This window comes from Hibiscus syriacus, unplaced genomic scaffold, assembly GCF_006381635.1.
Source record: "Hibiscus syriacus cultivar Baekdansim isolate YM2019G1 unplaced genomic scaffold, ASM638163v2 tig00000738_pilon, whole genome shotgun sequence".
Taxonomy (NCBI): Eukaryota; Viridiplantae; Streptophyta; class Magnoliopsida; order Malvales; family Malvaceae; genus Hibiscus; species Hibiscus syriacus.
This window is the reverse complement of record NW_024061816.1, coordinates 43,503-65,484: the sequence shown is the minus strand read 5'-3', so window position 1 is coordinate 65,484 and position 21,982 is coordinate 43,503. Positions and strand designations below refer to the sequence as shown.

The following is a 21,982-nucleotide window of genomic DNA, read 5'->3' as shown; positions in this document are numbered from 1 at the left end:
CATCATGACAATTCTTCCACAAACACTTGCACTGCCCACCCTTTTATCACCATACCCTGATCCTTTGCTCAAACCCATCAGGATGAGACAAAAGAAAGCCGGTCTAAAATGGTGAGAAGAAGCGGGTATGCCAACACCAGGATGACATGGTGGTGGTGGCCATGCCGGTTAGTTGATGGCTTGATTGTCAACACACGATGTGCGGAAGCTGGTCTAGCTGATACAACTAAGAAGATGAACTGCCGTATTGTAAAGACTAAAGATTTCATCAATGGAATCCGGTCTCATTTGATAAGTTGAAAAAGAATGCTCGTCCAAAATATGGTTAGGATATATAACAACTTCTGAGGTACCAATTTGAAAAGCATATAAAAATTAAAACTATATTATTAATTTAGGTTTTATAATTGCACTTAGTCTATAGTCATCAGTGACAGCTACATTGGTTTGTCGATGTAACAATGTCCATACGCTTCAAATCCATTAAAGGAACTATTGATACATCAAGTCAGAGATGTAAAGGTTCACAAACCTAAATATTCCTTGCCTGTTTTTAACAAAACATTTTTATAGCAATGTTAATGAGCTGCAACAGTCATCGATACAAAAAAGCCGAATCACTTGGGTGGCAGCGCTTCCCCGATCCACCGGAACAAAAGTTGTAAACTGGTTCAGCACTGGATAATTATGAAAAACAAGTCAGAATGTGCAATCGAACTTGAGCACCAAAGTGTAGCATTTGCAATCTCGAGTCTCAAAAATCACTGAGAAGAAACATACCCTTTGTCGACATTCAAGCCTCTTTTCTGGTAATCCTGTGCAAGGAATGATGATTAGAAACACTGGTCTTCAAAAGGTAATCCCAAGTTGTAAAAGATACAGAATAAAAGACCGGCCCAAGGATTTAAACTTGTCTACAGAACCAAAACAAACAAAGAGAAGCAAAGAATATGATAAAAAGAATTACGGGTAAATTGCAATGCACAAGAAGCTTCCATACGACCTATGAGATGAATCTCAGTAAAATAAGACCGGTTACTGGGAAACTAAAAGAATATTTACTCAAATTCCACTTTATACGACCTTTAGCAGTCTTGCATAAACTAATTGCATGTAGCAGACTCGCATGTCTTTGAACAGACTCGCATGCTGTAGCAGTCGTGCATAAACTATACCGAACTGGATCCGAGACACAATAACGCAAGTGAACAATGTTTCGACAAACATACTTAAGACTCAAATCACTACACGGCTAATTGCAATGTACAATAGGTTCAATCCTCTAAAATAACGATAGGCAGAAAAACTTCCTCACCTTAAGCAATAAATTCCCAAAGCTGTTGTAATTTCATGAATTACCGATGTGGCAAAGTGTAAGTAGAGTGATCCTATTTAATGAAAAGAGAAATATCAGATAAAATATAAAATCATACAAGAACCACTGACAGTAACTAAGAAAGCAGGCAATGTACCTGTGAATACACAGTAACCGAGAAGAACCCCAAAAATCATCAACTAAGGGAACACTGAAGGGAAAAAGTTAAACATCAATTAGCACTCATGTTCAAGAACATCGGAAAAAGGCATCCAATATATCAGGTTAGAACTATGTTACTCAAACTTGGATGTGCAAGTATGTTCTCCATACGAGTATGTTCAAATTTCTCTTTTTCCATGAATTCCATTTATTTGGAGGGTCCTTGAAGGATTATGTCCAAGTAAGCATAGTATAAAACACGGGTACTTAATGAAAAATGAAAAACTGAATAAACATATGGTCAAAAAGCAAAATCTAACACGCATACCCATCATTCAACCTAGCTGTAAGAGCATTTGCAATTGCCAATGGAAGATACAAGAGTGACTGCAAACAAAACATACATGGAAGAGTTGAGCATTTTAGTGAAGTTTAGGTGGGATTCTCACTTGATATTTTGATTCAAATGAGAATGATGCATACCATGCACATGTTCGTTTTTAGTTTGGGTTCATCACACAAGTGAGCCAAAATCATCCGTCCCTATCAAAAAACATAAATCCCTATCAAAAAACATAAATCCCTTGGTAACCATTTCAATAGGAATTTGTCTTCCTACCTTAGCAATAGTAGTAAATGATTTTAGGTGGTGTCAGAGAAAGTAAAAACTAAATCATAAGAAATACCCATGATACAAGCAACATATTTATAAGGAAATATAGAAGTTTTGGAATTGAAAAAAAAATGAAGAAAACAAGAAACAAAACTAGATACAAAAGGCAGTATAAATAACTTAAAAGACATGCATAAATGATTCTTCATGGAAAGGAATATATCTGAAACCGTTCAAGCTTCAAAACTTATATAGGGTGTAATAGGGAGTAAAGCCCCAAGATTGACACCCGAGTTCATAAAAACACCCCTCAACGAGAAGGTTGAGAGAGCAGGAAAAAGCTCAAAATAACCGGTTTTAAAAATTTTCATTGCATGTCCAGGAGTTTGTAGAGGTGTGTCACACGAAGGAAATCTCAAACTCTCAAAGCACTTTAAGGAGATAAACAAATAGAAATGGTAAAGACTTAACCATATACAAAAAACCAAGGACTTGCTTACGCCAATACATAGAAATTATTAAAAAAATATGAGTGGAGAGAGAGAAACGGAGAAGGAAACAGAAAGAACTTTCCGAGAAATCAAAAGCATCCCATAGTTTTATCGTTACAAAGAATATGGAAGGTAAAAAAATTACCATCGACTCATTATGCTTCCAAGCTATAGGAAAACAAGCAATCAAGGAACAGTCTCCTCTATTTAACAACCCAAACTAAAGAAAAAGGTAGTTTTTCACTCATAGTTACTGACAACAATCACAAAGAGGACATATGAGAGAGAGAGAATTTAAACTAGCAGAACTAACCCATTTATTAGATGAAAAACCATGAATTGAGAAGTATTACAAGATCCCAATAAACAACAGAGTAAACCTTACCACAAGGAACCCAAATGCAAGTTCAGTTCCTAGTATAACCAAGTGTGGGTAGTTTCCCATGATGTCCGAGGGTGATAGATAATCCCTTCACATTGAAAGAAAAAGGGAATAAGTTTCATGTAAGGCCGAAAAGGCATAATCACCAAATTAAAAGATGGAGAGGTTCAATTTACCAAACAAGCACTCCAACCATGAGTACGACAAAAGGATAAAGCTGCCAAGAAAGAACAAGAAAACATTTTTTTAAACAATTAAGCATACAAGGATGGAAGAATGAAGCTCATAAACATAACCCAATTACCAGTGCTAATGCCAATAACATGCTTCCTTTTCGTGCCTGAACGACCTTATGGACATTTTGAATACTGCAACAGAAAACGTACGAGGACATAAGAGAAGCTTATGCTGACATTAACTTTTTTTTTATAAGAATTTCAGGCCTCATTAAAAACCCCCTTCTTGATTAATGGAGCTTTTAGGAAAGCTCCTTAATCAGCAGAAGGAGGAAAAAGAGTGCCTTAGGATTTTATTAATCATAGGCAAAGTACATAAGATACAACCAGAAGACATACTTAACAGAAACCTTAACTATTACAGAACAGAAAATCAAAAACACCAAAACAACCTGACCACCCTTAAACAATAAAACTATTTCAGCCCCATAACCTCAATAAGCCACCACAAACCTACTAAAAAACCTCTAAAACAACAAAATTAATCATCCAATCCCCTGTTTAGCCAGAGTATCAGCCTCACAATTGCAGCTCCTCGGTATGTGTCTAAAAATAATCTCCCTTTCCAAGACTAGGGAAACAATTTTCTCAATCATCGAGCTAAAAAAATGAGGAGAAGTATTCGGCAGCAAAATCCAATCCACTGCTGATTTAAAATCACTCTCTATTATTAACCTTCCCTTCATCGCCCACTCCGACGAGAGAAAGAAATCAATGCCTTTCTCAATGGCTTTCAGCTCAGCGAGTGGAGGAGGAACTGGACCAACAACATTCGAGAAAGACCCTAGAATTTAACTTCTCGAGTCTCTTAAAATGCCCCCAATTCCCCCCAACAGCCCGTCCCCATTGACTGCCCCATCAACATTAACTTTAAAAAAATGTAGTGGTGGAGGAAGCCAACCCTGAACCTTCATCCTTTTGAGGACCTTAGTTTGATGCTTGTCTGCAAGAGTAGGGTCCCCCACAAGGGAGTCTACCTGAATAATGACATTCGGGTGCTTAGCCAGAAACCATTTAGCCAATCTAAATCTGCAAATGAAGAAAAGAGTAGAACTGTCCAGTTTCCAATTATCAAAAACCACCGAGTTTCTAGCCTTCCATAATGACCATAGAATAACTCCCGGTATAAAACTCTATATTTGAGAATTTGGCCTCATGTCAGATCAAGAACACAACAAAGAAAGTGGATCTTTCGGCAAGACTGACGAGATTTCTCATAACCTCAAAAAACTGCTCCATAGGTCTCCTGCAACCGAGCACGAGATGAACAGATGCTCTCATGCAAGGAAACCTTGGCCTCTGTATTTCATATGGGCCTAGGAAGCTTAAAATTTCTTGGCACTCATCAAATATTTGGATTTCAAGGCTAAGAGATGAAAGAAAAAGAGAAGGGTCATTGCTGACGACAATGTGATTAGGTTGTGCAACCATCCTCATAATCAAAAGATCTAGTGTAAGACTACAAGAATGCCGAAAAGAATGCATGAGAACATAAGACTAAAAGTGGCAAAAAAGAAGATAATGTTCAGAAAAATGTCGAAGCAACTGAGCCTAACAATCCACATCTTTACCATAAGGCTACAAGAATGCTGAAAAGAAAGCATGAGAAGCTTCACCATGAAACCCCTGAATTATATTCTAAGTATTAAGATATAGCCACTTACTTGCAACTAACAGTAGGTATAACAGCAAATGCTATCATAAAATACAGCACAGCTCTGTATGTTGGAATTTCTAAACCCAAAAAAGAAAGAAAAATAATTAAATAAGCAATAATAAAAGTTGAAGAAAATAATGGCAAAAGCAACAAACAAGCAAATGAGATATCTGAAAGAAAAAAATCCAAGAGTAACTTGAAAAAAAATACTAGAGAAAGAATATTTTTCTGTGCTTGACTAGCATTTCTTGTGAAACAAAACTGATAATATAGAATTAACCAATCAAATACATGACACATAAACAGATAAAATTGTTATTACTTAGTAGATAATGATTATAAATACAATCCACCATTTGCAAGAAGGTTTTGCGAATCAAAAGAAATACATGGAAGTACCAGATATATCAAATAGCATATGATCAGGAAAATTAATAGCACAAGATTGTAGAATAGGAACATTGCTGAAACAGCAGTAACATCAAGATAAGGTAGTTAAAAGAAGAAGAAAATCAGCATGTGATGTGGTAGCTATCATATATTGAGAAAGTTGAAGCAATCTCATTTTAGAATCTAGTGAATCCATCATGTATTAAGTAATTAAAACATCATATATTTGTACTGCATCAACTAATAAAGGCATTAGCTAATAATTTTGAAGATAATGTAAAAAATAATAAAAACAAAAACTTACCATTAAGAAAAGGTACCCAACCAAAGATGGGTATGGATTGTCCAAATTGCTGAACCCACCACTGGGCACCTTGAAGGAAAAAAAAAGATGCAACGATTAGAAAAATAAAGGGAAAATGAAAATAATGTAGAGAAAAAATATACCCTAAAAGTTCAAAATGTCAAAGCATGATGAATAATAAGTAAAACAAAGTTTTCAAAGTAAATGATGTTAAAGGCACAAGTAACACAACGAGTGGGGAAACATACCTAAGAATCCTGTCAAAAAGTGCATAACATATATCAGTGCAAGACCCTCAGTTGGCCCATTAACTACAGGAAGGATCAGCGTATTGGTGAAATAGCTGAAAAGATAAAAGAAAAAAAAACAGAAGAATCAGCACTGTTAAACGCCCAACTGTGTGCCAAAAAACACTTTAGAAACCAAAAGCCTTTCATAAATTTTATGTAGCAAGGATGAATTAATGAAAGAGAAATACATATCAAACAACATACTCAAAACACCCCCAATGCAACAAGAAATTATCACTACATTTTTTCAACCAATTACCTAATAAAATTGTGAAGTTTGCAAGAAAAAAGATAGACTGGAAACAAATTTATAGTCTTTTAGAATAAACCCAGTAATCGATGAATAACACAATGTATGTCATGGTTTTTTACAAGGAAGGTAGAAAAAGTACACTTCAGATTACTTACTTTTCCCATGTAGCTCCATAAAATGGGACGGCTGAAATTACCCAGAACCAGAAACTGTCCCTTCCACACATGGCAGTGCTCCCAAAGGCCATGGTTTCAAACTGTGAAAAGAATCAATCTTATATGATGAGGAATTTTATTAGCCATTGTTATATATTGCAACAAGTTAAATACATACCGCACATGCAAGTGCATCACACCCTGTAATATTTCAACACAGCCAAAAGTAATTATTTCATCAGAAATGCTCTAACACAAATAGCAAAGGAGGAGCAAAAACATGATAACATGAAATACCATGGTCAAAAAGTTCTCCAAGGGGACTAGAGGAGTTTGTTCTTCTGGCTTGCTTCCCATCGACAGCATCAAATGTCTAGCAGGTATTACTAAATGTCAAAAAGAAAAATACCAAAAATAAAATTAAACATAACACACCTAGAGAATGAGACGAAGAAAGAATTCTAGATACATTGACAGCAAGGAGTTATAACCTGATATAAAAATAGAAGTAACCCATGGGCAAAATGAACCCATCTTGGTGGGGGTGAATCCAACTGATGGGAATAAACCTGAAACAGGGATATAAATAAATAAACCCAACAGAATAATAATAGCAAAAAACATGTATAATCAGACAGTCAAGGTAACAATGGTTGTATATCAAACCCAGAAATCGCCTTCAGAAGAAATCAAATTTATTTCTGTACTAAATTGCAAGTGAATGTAAAAAAGAAAGAAAGTTGTGGTTCTCACAGGTTAAATCACCATAACCAAGTCAGATCAATATCCTTCTCATTATATAATATTATTTACTTACAATACCACTTCTAATCACTGTAGCTTTAAAACTCGTTTTCATTAATAAGTTACATTGATTCCAATGGCAGGAAGGGGAGCCACCATGATTCCTTAAACAAAGTTAAGTATCATTCAATATTTTTTTTTTTGATAGGAAGTATCATTCAATATAAACATGCACACATCCAACCCAGCCACACATGAGGGAAATGGCTAGAATTCAAACTACAATAGATAGACCACAAATTCCCATCTCCTTAAATCTGAATGTTAGAAGATATTCATCGATTAACATAAATTGGGACCAAAGGTTTACAAAAGGGTTGTTCCAAATTGATGCAGAGTTTCAACGAAAGAGAATTTGCTGAAACTCACTATAGAAATAAAACTACTAGGAAAAACATCTTAAGTCAGGTTAGGCTTAGGTATAAAAAAAATCAAACAAATATAACATTGAAGAAAATATGGAGAGGCAGAGAGAGAGAGAGAGAGAGAGAGTTTCCACTCACATAACCAAGCACTGCTGATATAACCAAGAACATAGATCCTGTAAGTGTTATCTTAAGAAACAACAACATACCAAATTAGTAATCAAATAAAACAGGTAACACATGTAGTATATGCAACCCATCTGCTCATAGAGATGCAAGTTTGTATGTTCAATGAAATCGCACTTCAGAAGTTGTAAGTCATAAGTATATACATACCATGTTTGGTCTGGAAAAAACACCAAGCCAGTAATGAACACATACAGAAACATAAATACTTTAGTGCCAGCAAAAATCACTGAAAACGGAAAATGATTAAGCTCAATTGAAGCATGATATAGTGTTTAAAACTTAAAACTCTCACATTGATGTAAATTCATTCCCTTCCTGTAAGCTCAGTTCTATATCAAACGGCAAAATCCACTATATATACAAACAGTTCTATATCAAACAGCAAAATCCACTATATATACAAGTAGTAACATTCATACAAGTGTAGATAGGCCAATTCTTTGAAAAAATATATATATCAAGACTTCAGAAGCTAACAAAATGAAGCAGCAAATAAAGTTATGGTTATTCAAAGCATTGAAAAAGGGGAAAAAAGGATGAACTTACGGCATCCAAAGAGGGAAGAAGTTGACAAAGCGGCTCCAAAAGGGTTGTAAAACATATTTAGCGAGGTAAGAGTGATCCACACCACTGTATTTGAATCTTTTCAAAGCTGCTACACCATGTGCCCCTATATACCCCATTCTTCCTAATCACAATAACTGCTTAAGGTAGACAAAAAATTTATTACGAATCGGTAATTCAAGCAATTGGGTGTTGATAAAAATGTTTCAAAATAAGAACACATAAACATCAAAACACCAATGAAAACAAAATAAAGAAAAACACATGCTTATTTTTCATCAAAAGAATTAATTTTTTGAAGAAAAAAATAGTTAAAGTTAAGATTCCATGAACTTTGGAGTGAACAAAAACTTTTAGCTTTACACTCACTTAAGTTTGAAGAAATCATAACTAAAAAAATTAAAGAGAGAGGGGGGATTCAAAGAGATGGGTTACTGTAAATCATGAATAAAATGATTTTGAAAGTGGAAGATAATGAACAAAAAGTGGCAAACGTAGAGCAGTTCTGAAAGTTACTAGCAAGCAAAAAATAAGAAAATGGGAATCAAACGAAGCATACCAATAGAGAATGGTTTAAGTGGTATGCAACTTGATATCACTTAAGCAAATCTTGAGTTCGAGTTCTTGTGTATACAGAAAATTTTCACTGAAAGACTCACCCATCAAAATCAGATGTACGACCCGAGTCGGTCTGTATAACATATAGTTTAAATGCAAAGCCATAAAAAGCACACAGGCAAAAACTAGTTACCCCCATAAAGCACCCATTTATTCCTTGCGTAAGCTGCACAGGATGTACACTCAGCATGAATGAAATATGGAAAAAACATACCGGGCTTTGCACTTGAAAAGAAAATTCATCACCGGTTTTTCTACCTAAAACCACATAAGAAGCAAACACACATTATTTGCTATATCGCTAAATTAGAAGTAGATAGAGCACTAGTATCGAATTTGGCAATATTTTAGTGGCTTAACCATAACTCAAATCAAGCAAAACAAGCTCAAATTAGATTAGATTCAACTTACCAAGTAGTTTATGGCTTTTACAGACATGACGAACAATAACTCTCGCCAACTGATACAATAGAAGCCCCTCTCAATAGTACTTAGAAACTGATGGCTTTCGAATGGTATTGGCACTCATTAGATCATCTGATGAGTTGCAAACCAACCGTTTCCTCCAACACTCCATCACATAGAGGCGATCACAATCGGCAATGAAAAGAAACTGCCGAAGTAGTTCTGTTGGCAAAAAACGATCACCGTTAGAGAAATGAATACCAATACTGCAATAGTCCATAAACACGGCATGTAATGTGTAATACGTAGGAGTTTGTATAGCCGAAATGACAACTTTTACACGCCAAAAATGATCCGTCAAAAGAAACAATACGCCACTGGGGAAACGGAGTAAAACTAATCCAATCCAAGAGCTACCAAGGTGATGCATCATAACAAAACAAAGTTAAATTCTAAACTTACAATGAAAATATATTATTCCCTGCCTCAATCCCACACCTCGTTGCATGCTTTGAATTTAAGCTTGAAATTGAAACATCTTCATGGAAAATCTCAAATTCTAATTATTTGCAGTAGCAGTTAATGGAACAAACACATTGCTCTAAATATAGTAACCCAGAAAAAAACTGAAAATATACACACACAAAAAGTTAAATTCCATTTTGGAATTGAAAAATGCGATAAAAAGAAGAAGAAAAAACCTCAATGGCGAGGGAGTTGCTCAAGAAGTAGACAAATCCAGTAACAGCAGCAAACATGGAACATTTCACCAATCTCAGCGTCTTCCTATAAACCCATCGCTGGGTCCTTCTCTCTCTCTCTCCCCCCTTTATAGAAATAAACAGACGGTTCGACCTTGGAAAGGCTTGAAAATTTGAGGCATTGGGCGGTTTTGGATAAGGAAAGTGTAGATGATTGAAAAAGAGGTGAAGGAAGGAGGGTAGTTTGGGGAAAATATGGAAATGCGAAGATTGGTGTTTTGGCGGTTTTCTCTGATTATGGAGTAAATTATAAATATCAAGAAAGAACTGTGTGATACAAAAATGATTGAGAAAACGATGATGTTGGTGAATGTCAAGAAAGAAGTGATAATAATGCGTAATACAGATCAATGAGTGGTGAGAGACACTTAGATTTGAGTTTCAATCATAAAAGAATATTGAAATTCAAAGCGGTAAATGTAACCTCCAATCCGTATCCAACCTAAATACGGGTACAAAGTATCAAATTAATTTTTTAAATCATTTATTTTTAAAAGATAATTAAAAATCTAAACCTTAATTATATAAAAACGATGAAAGTCTTGATCAAAAGTAAATAAATAGAATTCAACTTAATTTGAAAATAGAAACTAAATAATTTACATAAACATAATAGTATATGTTTACAAAAATTGATCAGAGCATATAAGATTCAACATTTAATTACATGTCAATCTATTTCAATACAATAAAATACATACCGTTAAATTTTTTCTGATCTGATCTTCGATAATGATATGCGGTCCAGTTTGTCCTAGCTTTGATCTTCTTGATTCTTTGAACCTACGTATGAAACACTCACACGTTAAGTCGTTGACTTAGTGAGGCATATAAAGTGCGAAATAAAACCTTAAAACACTTAATCATATTCTAAGCATTTCATAAAATCATATAAAAAAAACCATAGAACACGTCATAAAACAAAAGCATACATGTATATATATAATCATAATCATGTATTGTTCATTTATATCATTTCTTTTAATAGCCCATGGTACTTCATTGAGAACTTAAGGTATGTGAGTGCATTGAGGTTGTGAACTAATGTTGTCACCACAGCTCGTATAAATTGCACCAAGCGTAGAATATGCACTGAAGTGCCACGTAGAAATGTCTCAAATGACCACATAGATATGTCCCGAAGGACCACATAGATATGTCTCGAAGGACCACATAGATATGTTTCGAAGGATCGCATAGAAATGTCCCGAATGATAGCATAAAAATGTCCCAAAGGACCACGTAGAATTGTCCCAAAGGACCACGTAGAATTATCCCAAAAGGATCGCGTAGAACCCTCTACTCTTGGCATGCCAATTATACATTTAGCTCTCATATCACATACTTTTGGGCTTTATCACTTACACCGTTTCACATAGCTTATATCACATAGACATATAAGCACATAGATCATGTACCACGTACGATGAAATGTAACCCATAGATCATGTAGAACAGTGCATGTAACACATAAACATATATTTGTATTCATAGCTTGTATTCATATACACATAGAAACAGAATCAAAATTGTGATTATATTCATGTAAACATATACTCATATCAATTCGTAAACTTTCAAACATTGTTTAAATCAAAATATTGAAAATAAACTCATTGCAAGTCTTATTTCCATAAAACAATATATATAGTAGTATGCACTCACCTTAGCCTCACTTAGTCAAGCAAAACTCTTATCTCTCTCTTGGTTAATCTTATATCATCGATTCGTCCGAAATTTGCTTTTGTTCAATATCTACACAAAGATACGGTTGATATGAATATCGAAATTTGAATCACTATGAATCAATCATCAATAACTTAAGCTAAAAGAAACACTTAATTCCCAAATTTATTCTGAATAGTATCGGTACGCCAGGTCCAGTACCTATACTTCCTCACTATGGTATCGATACTATACTTCAGTATCGATACCATTTCTAAATTCTGAAATTTTGTTTCTAAAAAAAAGGTACTGATACTTGTCCATTGGTATCGATACCCTTATTATCGTGTTACACCTTCGGTACCGATATTGTTCTTCTGATTCATACAAATTCATCTTATGGTGTCGATAATGTTCTTCCAATATCGATACTCAAACCCAAATTTCACTTATTTTTGCTTTGGATTATCGGTATTGTTCATCCGGTACCGATGCCCCTTACCCAGAACTTACTCATTTCAACTCGAAAATTTACTAAAACTTACTTAAATCTTCCAATTTAACCTCATTTCAGGTCTTTAAACTTAACTACACTTATTAAAGCCAACTTATATCACTTTAATACACCTAAACATCCAAAACCCCACTGGATCACTTGAAACTAAAATTCATATCAATTTATTAACATGCCCCAAATCACTTGAAACATCCTATTGTCGATGGATTTCAATTAACGGAGGTGTACTTTTGATGGAAGAAGTCAAGAAGTAAAGGTTGTGACGCGTAAAGAAAAATAAGGTTGTTAGGTTTGAGTTTAAGATGAAAGCTGAACTAGGGAAGTGTGTCAGACAATAAGGGGGTGTTTCGTTCAAGGATTGTGGATTCCTATGGGATGAGAATCCCACATTCACATGTTTGGTTGGTCGAGAATCTCATTCCCGGTAATGTTTTATTACCAATAGTAGATTTTTTGGGTTATATTACCGGGAATGTCATTACCTCCCTTCCCTTAGGTATTGTAATATTACCGGTGTTTTGGACTAAAATGCCCTTAAATTTTTTTTCTCCAAAAATATCCTTTTTTGTCATTAAATAATAAAAAGTCTATGAAAGTTAAATTATAAATTTATCCTTAAATTATTTTAGATTTACAAAAAAAAAATCTATAATTAAAATTTTATATGAAGTTCAGGGGTTAAAAAAATTTACCCTTTCATTAAACCTTTTTTATAATTTTAATTTTGTAAAAAAATTATATAAATATTATGAATTTAATTTTTTAAAGAAAATATATAAATATTTTACAATTTGTAATATTATACAAATATATAATCAGGACAATTTGGCCAAATATACATTCCAATAATCTTTTATTCCTTTAACCAAACACGGTAATCTTATATTCCTGCTAAACCAACCAAACACAAAATACAACATTCCAATAATCCTATTCCTTGGTAATATTTTATTCCCACTGGTAATCTTACATTCCGTGAACCAAATACACCCTAAGGGAATTACAACGTACGTGGACCTAAAAAAAATAAAATTATCAATGAACTTAGGATTTTCGAGGTCGATAAAAGGGTAGGTCGTCGAGGTTGAAGGTGAGAGGTTGAATATGAGATATAATTTTGAATTTTTTATTATTATAACTATATGTAATAAAAATGATAATAAAATATGATATATTATAAAAAAATTAATAAAATAAATCATGTTATCTGATTTTATGGTAAAATGTGAAATTAAGATAAATTGAAAATTGAGTGATTAAATTAAAAAAATTTAAGCTTCAGTGTGTAAAGTAGGAGTGAAAGTAAAGTTAAGTGATGATATTTGTAAGTTATCTTTTGTTTTTTTTTTTTTTTTTTTATCGTCGCCGGCCGCCGAGGGGAGAGGACACGGAGACCGGGAGAGCCAAGTGGCCTTTATGGGCTGGAAATGGGCTGTCATTCCCTCTTCCAGCCCGCGTCTTCTCTGTTCCAATCTCTCTTAACAGTGGAAGCGGCAAACCGAAAATAGAAGATTTCTTATAAAAAAAATTCATCCATTTTCTTTTAAAATACAATAGAAAAGGGAAAATAGAGCTGCAAAAATGGCGGACAAGAAAGAAAAGCTTAAAGTATTATTCGCAATCGCGTCGGTTACCGCAATCTCGATCTTCTTCACAGCTCAGCTAGTCAGACGCCGCCGCCGCTGCAAGCAGAGATCTCAGATTCCATGTTATTTACACTCCGAGTCAAAGCCACAGCTGAGTTTCAAGCGAGTCTTAGCCGATAACTCCTATTCTCCTTTCAACCATTTCAACCGCCAACCGGATTCTGATAATGGTAAATGACATTCCACTTCCACTTCTACTTTTTATGAAGCTCAGTTTTTTTAATGATTTGTTTATGTTGTAGAGAAATCTCCGAGTTTGACTCATCCCTATGAAGCGGAGATAATTGCATTGATGGAGAATCCACTGCTTCAGTTTTCTAGGAATGCGATGGATGATTTTGATATGAAAATGGGTGATTCGTATGTTTGGGTTGAATCCGAGTCGCAGCTGAGTCAGCTAGCTCAAGTGTTGAGTGAACAGAAGGCTTTCGCTGTTGATACTGAGCAGCATAGCCTGCGGTCGTTTCTAGGATTAACTGCTCTAATACAGGTCAATAACTGATAACAAAATGTTAAATTGTTGAACTTTGGTCTCTTTTCTTAATATTTTTGTAATGGTATGAAAGTGCAGATTTCTACTGAGAAGGAAGACTATTTGGTAGATACAATTGCCTTACATGATTCAGTGGGCATTCTTCGTCCCGTTTTTGCCGATCCTAATATTTGCAAGGTACACATTTTATTTTCAAATTTAGGACTTCATCAAAAGTTGAAGCCAAAATGTTGCATTTGGATGCTGAAGCAAATAGAAATCCTGTAATCGTGAAGAACTAAAATTTTAAAATATGATCTCTTATGTCTTATCATGGAATGATTAAATTATATATGGAACATCTATGTTCTAAATAGCTTCACATTCCAATTATAGTCCAATGTCTTTTCTTTGTTCTGGATCATTGTTTCTAGTTTGTCCTAGAAATTGAGAAGCATTGGCCAAACTGGCCTTTTGTATTTCCCTTCATGCAATATTCATGCTGGGTTAGATTTGTTTTTGAAATCGGTTTGGAGGGATAAAGGAAGTCTATTTCTAGAGAGTGATTCCTACAATGCGCTAAAGTGGATTTCCAATCCGGAGACATGTCCAGATCTTTATGTTCATATGGTCAGAGTTATAGCCAAGTTAGTTAGTGAGTTCAATGTAACTACTAGGCTAGTTAACAGATGTATAAATGGGGAAGCTGATCGTTTAGCTAAATCAGGCATAGGATAGCACAAGGTTTGTGTTTTGTTTGTATTTGGTGGTTGTCTTTGGGGTTGGTTTAAAGGGGTTTTCTTTTGTATTTTATGTTCTGAACTAGTTGTATCTCTTACTCTAGTAATAAATCTTTGGGCACTCTTTTCCTCCTTCCTATGATCATTGAGTTTTTAGGAGCTTAATGGTTATGAAGGGGTTTTTTAATGAGGCCCTATTTCTATCAAAGAAATAAAATGTTTCCTCGTCTTATGAATTTGCTGATCAGGGCCATTTGGTTCAACTTATATTGCAATCCTGAACATGTTATGGATTGCGATGCAGGTGTTCCATGGGGCTGATGGTGATATTGTGTGGTTACAAAGAGACTTCCACATATATGTTGTCAATCTATTTGATACTGCTAAGGTGAGCTTCTATAGCTGTTTTTTCACAAATATGGAAGAATTTCTCCTAGGTTGAATGTTAGTTACTCAGAAATGATGTTTTATGACAAACAATTAACTAAATCGATTTTCTACTCAAATCACATTTCTTTTATGCTGACACAGGCATGTGAAGTTTTATCAAAGCCCCAGAAATCATTGGCCTACTTACTGGAAACTTATTGCAGTGTGCCCAAAAATAAATTATTACAGGTATTGGCTCTTGGCTAAGGTTTTGATTGGTAGAGTGGAAAGAAAGCTGGAAGAATGAATAATTAAATGGATAGAAAAGTAGAAAGACAGAAAATTAATTTTTTCTTTCCATTGGTGTGCTTCATAGGAAGGATGAAAAATTGAAAGAAAATTCAATTTTCTTTCCATTCATTTCTTGGTAGAGTTGAAAAATGAGAGGAAAGAAAATTAAGCTTTGAAAAATACATATTTTGAACTAACTGACATATCTTTCATGTTTTCTCTCATCTTTTCCTTCTAAATTGAAGTGATTTATTTTTATACACAAGCATGGAAAGTGAAAATCCCTCTCATTTTCATTCCTACCAGGCACACTCAATTTATTTTCTTTCCACTTTTCCACTCCCTCCTTCCATTGTTCCATTTTTCCACTCAACCAAGCAAAACCAAAGTGCTTTACACAACACTTATTCTTCATTCATCGTTTTAAAATTCTATCTAGAACATCGATCTTAAACTTATTTACTCTGATATTGCATTGCATTACAGCGTGAGGACTGGAGACAACGTCCGCTATCAGAGGAAATGGTGCAATATGCTCGTACCGATGCACATTATCTACTGTATATTGCAAATTGTTTATTTTCTGAGCTCAAACAACAAGACTGTGGTATGTTTGCTACCCAAAGCTTGTTTAGATACTGACTACTTTATTTTATTTGTCTTGAAATGGATTGGAAGTTTGGGACAACAGATTATAATAGGAAAGTTCTACATAAATTGGTAATAAAGAACCTTCTTCTTCTTGTTGGGTTGGGAAGATTTTTAATAATGATAGTCAGAAGGGATCCAAATTGAAGGCCTTAGTTTGAGGGAAATGGAAAAAGTGGCCTTTGGCTTAAAGAACAAGGTGCATATAATATTTCACGTGGTTAAATGAAGACACTCACAATGAATGAGTGCGGGTCTTCTTCTGGTTGGGTTGGGAAGGGTGTTTAATAATGATTGAGGGGATCCAAATTGAAGGCCTTAGTTTGAGGCAAAATGTGGCTTTTGGCATAAAGAACAAGGTGCATATATTATTTCAATTGGTATCTGTGCTTAACCTTAATGTATAATTACAACTACTAGAAAGACATGTATCCGATACATCTTGTAGCATCCACATGCTAATATATTAATGTATCAGAATATTCATCCTGCACCGATGACAAGTTCAGTTTTGTTCTCGAGGCTTGTCGACGATCAAACATGATCTGTTTGCAACTCTATGCTAAAGAGATTGAAGGTTTTCCTGGGGAGTCTGCTGCATTTTCAATACTTTCTCGCCAATTGAATGGTCAGGGAGCCGCTCCTATGTCTGGGGAACCAAAGGTTCATTTCTCTCCATACTACTTGCTAGTTGATACAGACACCGAATCAGTAAAGGATTGGACTTTCTTTCAATATGTTGTACTTAATTTTACTATGTATTCTAATGTTTTGTTCTTAATTACAGTTTCAGGATCTTGTTAGGAGATTGTGTGCATGGAGAGATCTAATGGTAGGTGTTTACTTTAAACTACCAATTTAGATTGCTTCAATAGTCAATAAGACTGGTTGTAGCATTCTTCCTATTTATGTATGAAACACCAATGCAACATTTTTTCTGGTCCCCTGTCGAACTTTGTTGATAATATGAGTGATCAGTAAATGTGGCAATAGTTATATACTGGAGTAATTTGTATTGTTGATATATGCAAGCAAAAGATTTTTCCCCATCATTTTAAGCTTTGTCTCTTGTGTACCTCTCATTTTTTAAGCAGAAGACTTATGGTTCATTTATTCTTTTGTTTGGTTGGTTCTCTTGGTAACCGTAGTTATTTATTGATGCTTTATACGTGGTGCTACTTCTTTTCAGGCTCGTGTGCATGATGAGAGCTCAAGATGCATATTATCTGATTATGCTATTGTCGCTCTCTCCGAAAAAGTCCCTACAACTCAAGAAGATATATATGACACCATAATTCAATCTGATTTGAATATTGACTCTTCAAATCTCAGCTTTTCACTGCCTTCGCCTCTGGTTTGCAGCCATTGGATAGATGTGCAGCAAATAATCCAGGATAAGTTAGGCAGTCTTGATAATATTTTTCCGGTGGTTATTCAAAATTGCCTTGGTCCAAATGGGAGCTGTCCATTGTCTGTATTTAACTATGCATTATTGATAAACCGTGGCCTCAAACTAGAAACTAAATTAGTCTCCAAACAGAATGGATTCAGAAACCCAAAACAAATTTCTAAGAAAGCTTCTCGTCAACTATTCATTCAAAAATATTTTCCTGCAAATCTCCGGTTTACCATAATTGTAGGATCTATTCAAATGATGGCCGACTATTATGTTATTGTGATCGCAGGAAGCTGGAATGGTTGGTGCTCCTTTTTTCTGTACCTTATTTTTATTTAACGACAAAATTTATGTTCAATTTGACAAGTCAGTATTTTTATCTTCCAGGTATCTTCGTAAAGATCTGGCAAAACTTGTTGATGATGACCCTCCTGCAATAATGCTTCTTTTCGAACCAAAAGGTCGCCCAGAGGATGAAGTTAATGATTTTTATATCCAAAATAAGCAAAATATATGTGTAGGGTGTGGTGAGGGCAATCACTACTTACGCTACCGAGTAATTCCTGCATGCTACAGAATTCACTTTCCTGAGCACTTGAAGAGCCATCGCTCTCATGACATAGTCCTGCTTTGTGTTGACTGTCATGAAGTTGCCCATGCTGCCGCTGAGAAGTACAAGAGACAAATTGCCGGAGAATTTGGAATTCCACTTTATGTCCGTAAAGTGGTTGATTCAAACCAAGCGCTTATGATATCTGGGTCATCTGAGTCAACAAACTTCGAAGATTCAGGCGTCTCACCACTACAATTGCTAACAGCTGCCAAGGCTCTTTTGTGTCATGGACCTGAAATGCCTCCCAGCCGCCGTGATGAGCTGACCCAGGTCTGAAAGCTTATCTTTTGATAGTTATTTTCTTGTAAAACTCTAATGAGCATTATGTTTCTTTGAATTGCAATGAAAAGTTGCTTGAAATCCTAAAGCAAAATGGTTAGTTGCTATGTACTAGCGTTGACCTATGCTTTGATGGGAACATCAAGATAACTTTGGTAGTAGAATATATCGTGTAACTTGTTCAAGCTATTTGAATCTTGGAAGATTATTAAAAATTAAACGTAATATTGATAAGAACGGCCATTCTTGACAAAAAAAATTATGTTCGATTAATTGTAAACATTCAGATGCCTCGTGTTTGATCTAAAATTTGTATTTTATGATCTACAACATATTAAGATAGAAGAACCAAACTCCCTGTTCATTTTGCATCTTCCCCTGCTAGTGCTTGTATATTAGATAAAAGGAAAAGAAAATTAGAACCTCTATGTAGTTTTATGTCTCTCTCTTTCAGTATAATGTTTATCATCGGTCACAAGCAGGTGTAGGGCTTTGCTGTATATTTCATGAAGCTCTTTAATCAAATACTAAATCAGTTTTCCTTCTTCCTGTTGATTTTGCAGATTGTCATGAGATATTATGGCGGAAGGGAGATCTCCAACGAAGATTTAGAAAGAGCCTTGGTAGTGGGCATGAGTCCTCATGAGCAAAGAAGACTAGCGAAGAAGAAAGGCTTATCTTTAAAACAGTCTAGAACAATCCCTCCTGTTAAAAAACAAGAAATTAATGATGTGACAAGGATCTTATCTATCACGTCAGATCCATCTAAAGTTAGCAGTCCTTATACTTCAGATTTTACTGCAGATGTTTCTCATTCAAAAGAAGTTGATACATTGAAGGAAACATCAGGGACAAAGGATGACATGGATTTTTGTATGGTAACAGATACGGATCATACAGTCAATCCTTCTACTTGTTCTGATTCCAGAGTGACAACAGCTTGCCATGATATGAATTCGCGTAGCAGTCGAATCTCCGAGACTGAAGTTGTTTGTGGAGTCAATATTGATAACTTCAAGAGCAGCACACCAAATGAAATAGCTAACTCATCTTGCGCCAGATACGAAGGAAACACATCTGTTAAACATAATAAAAAATTTTCTCTACTAGGACATGGCCCCCACGGGAAACAAGTTGTTGATCATATACTAAATGAATTTGGAGAGGAAGGCATTCGTCAATTTTGTCAGCGATGGAGGCAAGTCTTTGTTGAAGCTGTTCATCCTCGTTTTTTACCTGGCGGTTGGGATGTGATGCACAGGTATGCGTCTGTACTGTTATATTTGTTTGTAATTGTTTTAGGTTTCATTATTATAGAAGGTCTGTATGGGAAGGAGTGATATGTAGAGAACTTTGGAGATTGTAGGAAGACCGAGGACACAGTATGTAAGAAACCGAATTCATTGATGATTTTGATTGATCTGAAGGGAATTTGAGACGGTGGGAAGAGTTCAGAGAAAGAATGATGACCATGTGAGGAAGTACAGGAAATCAGGAACATTGTATTGTAGGCAACAACTTTTAACTCCTTGATAAATGTAATGTTGAGAGGAGAATCTATGCAGTATCAAAACTGAGGTTAATGGTCTTATAATGAAAGAAGCACTTCTTAGTTTCATTGTCCTTGAATTTTGGCCAATACTCAATACCCTCAAATATGGGTGTGTTCTTTCTGGGTCAATCTTATGCCAATTATGATCGAGCATTAACTCTGAGTTCCCTTCGAAGTTGATGCCTACATCACTGTTGTAGCACACATATGTAGAACTTCAGAACAACCCTGCTAGAACCTAGAGTTAGAAAAAGAGCCTACTAATCAGTTGTTACCCTTAAAGCTTAGGCTTTGATATGATAAATGCTACCTCCCTCCCTCCCTCCCTCCCTCCCTCCTACCCTACCCTACCCTAAAAAATGACTATTCATGTCATGTTGTCAACTAATTACTCATTTCATTATGGATGTATTGATTTATTTGCTTTGTCCAAGGGTTTAACTCTGGAGCTTGTTTTTGGCAGTGGGAGACGAGAATTTGGCGAGTTCAGCGTGTACAATCCTGCAAAGAAAGGTGCCGATGGCAGTTAATGATGGAAATGTAAACTCAAGGACATTGCAGTTTCAACTATTGGCGTTGCATGGCAATGGCTGGTTCATTGCAGTTGCAACTCATTTTTGTATTGGTAAGGCTGCTCAAGAACCTTTTAAGTTTGAGATGATGTGCATCCTGTTTGTTTAACCGTCCCCATTTTCAAGATTTGGACCTCTTTCTTTTATCCCCTAAACTAAAAGATAAGTAAACAAATTTTGGTCATGATTTGTATTTGGAAAGTCCGGATAGATTGGTAGATTAGGTCTTCAGATTGCAGCCTTAAGTGTGTTTCGTGTATCTGTCTAGTAGATCTCTTTTGTTGTTGTTTAAACTTGGACGATCCATGTATGAATGTTGTTGTTGAATCAAGAACTGTTATTCCTTTGGCGGCACATAGCTTCTTCCTTCAAAGACACCTGAGTCGCCAAAAAGCATGGAAAGTTGTACCATTGGTGCGTTACAAAGTCTTTACTTAGGGCATGGGATCAATCTAATATGAAGATTAAATATATCAACATAAATAAATAAATCAAAATATAGATAAAAATTTATAATAATATTTTTTTATTAATACGGATTAAGTAAAATGTAGTTTTTGTTCAAAGATAACTTTTAATTTTTTTGACATTAAAGGCGATAACTTTCAAATCTTTTAACATTAAAGGTGATAATTTTCAATCTTTTGATATTAAAGGCGATAACTTTCAATCTTTTGACATTAAAGGCTCATACCCTTAGTGTTCGAACTCAAGTCCTTAGAGAATATTAATAATTTTTTTATCACAAAGGTTGTTTGTCCTTAGAGAATATTAATAATTTCTTTATCACAAAGGTTGTTTGGTTCGTGCTTATAATAATATGAAAAATAAAAAATGTCATGAACGTGAACATAAACTTAGAAATACTTAAAGTTTCAAACTTCAAATTCTTAAAACATAAATATACTCCAATTACAAATTTTACACAACCGAATGGGTTGCTATATATATATATTGTGTTTTGATCCTAAATTCGTTTTCTTTTGAACATTAAATTCTTAAACAGAGGAGGAGGGAAGGCATAAACCCAATGTTCAATGTGCAGGAAGCTTCACACACATTATGGGACTATTTTGTTATAAGTTTCAAAGATATGATACTAAAACTATGTTCATCCCATTTCTCTCTATACAAGCAAAGAATCAGTTGCATCCCTTGTTAATATAATAGCTAATTGTTTAAATATTAAATATATAAGTATTTATAATTTGATTAATGTGTTTAAAAAATCTCTATGTTGAATTACGCTATCATTAAAATTTAAAATA

General features: G+C 34.8%; 1 protein-coding gene and 1 pseudogene across 1 annotated transcript; one reads left to right on the top strand and one right to left on the bottom strand.

Moving 5' to 3' along the window:
* Positions 1–459: 459 nt before the first annotated feature.
* On the bottom strand, positions 460–20,380 carry LOC120212690 (annotated as a pseudogene).
* On the top strand, positions 13,667–20,946 carry LOC120212682 (protein RRP6-like 3). The gene is given in 13 exon segments (XM_039210901.1): positions 13,667–13,952; positions 14,025–14,272; positions 14,354–14,452; positions 15,299–15,382; positions 15,526–15,612; positions 16,141–16,261; positions 16,781–16,965; positions 17,090–17,134; positions 17,492–17,905; positions 17,908–17,999; positions 18,086–18,581; positions 19,154–19,851; positions 20,606–20,946. Coding segments are annotated over 13 exon segments (2,871 nt in total). The 5' UTR covers positions 13,667–13,717; the 3' UTR covers positions 20,673–20,946.
* Positions 20,947–21,982: the final 1,036 nt, after the last annotated feature.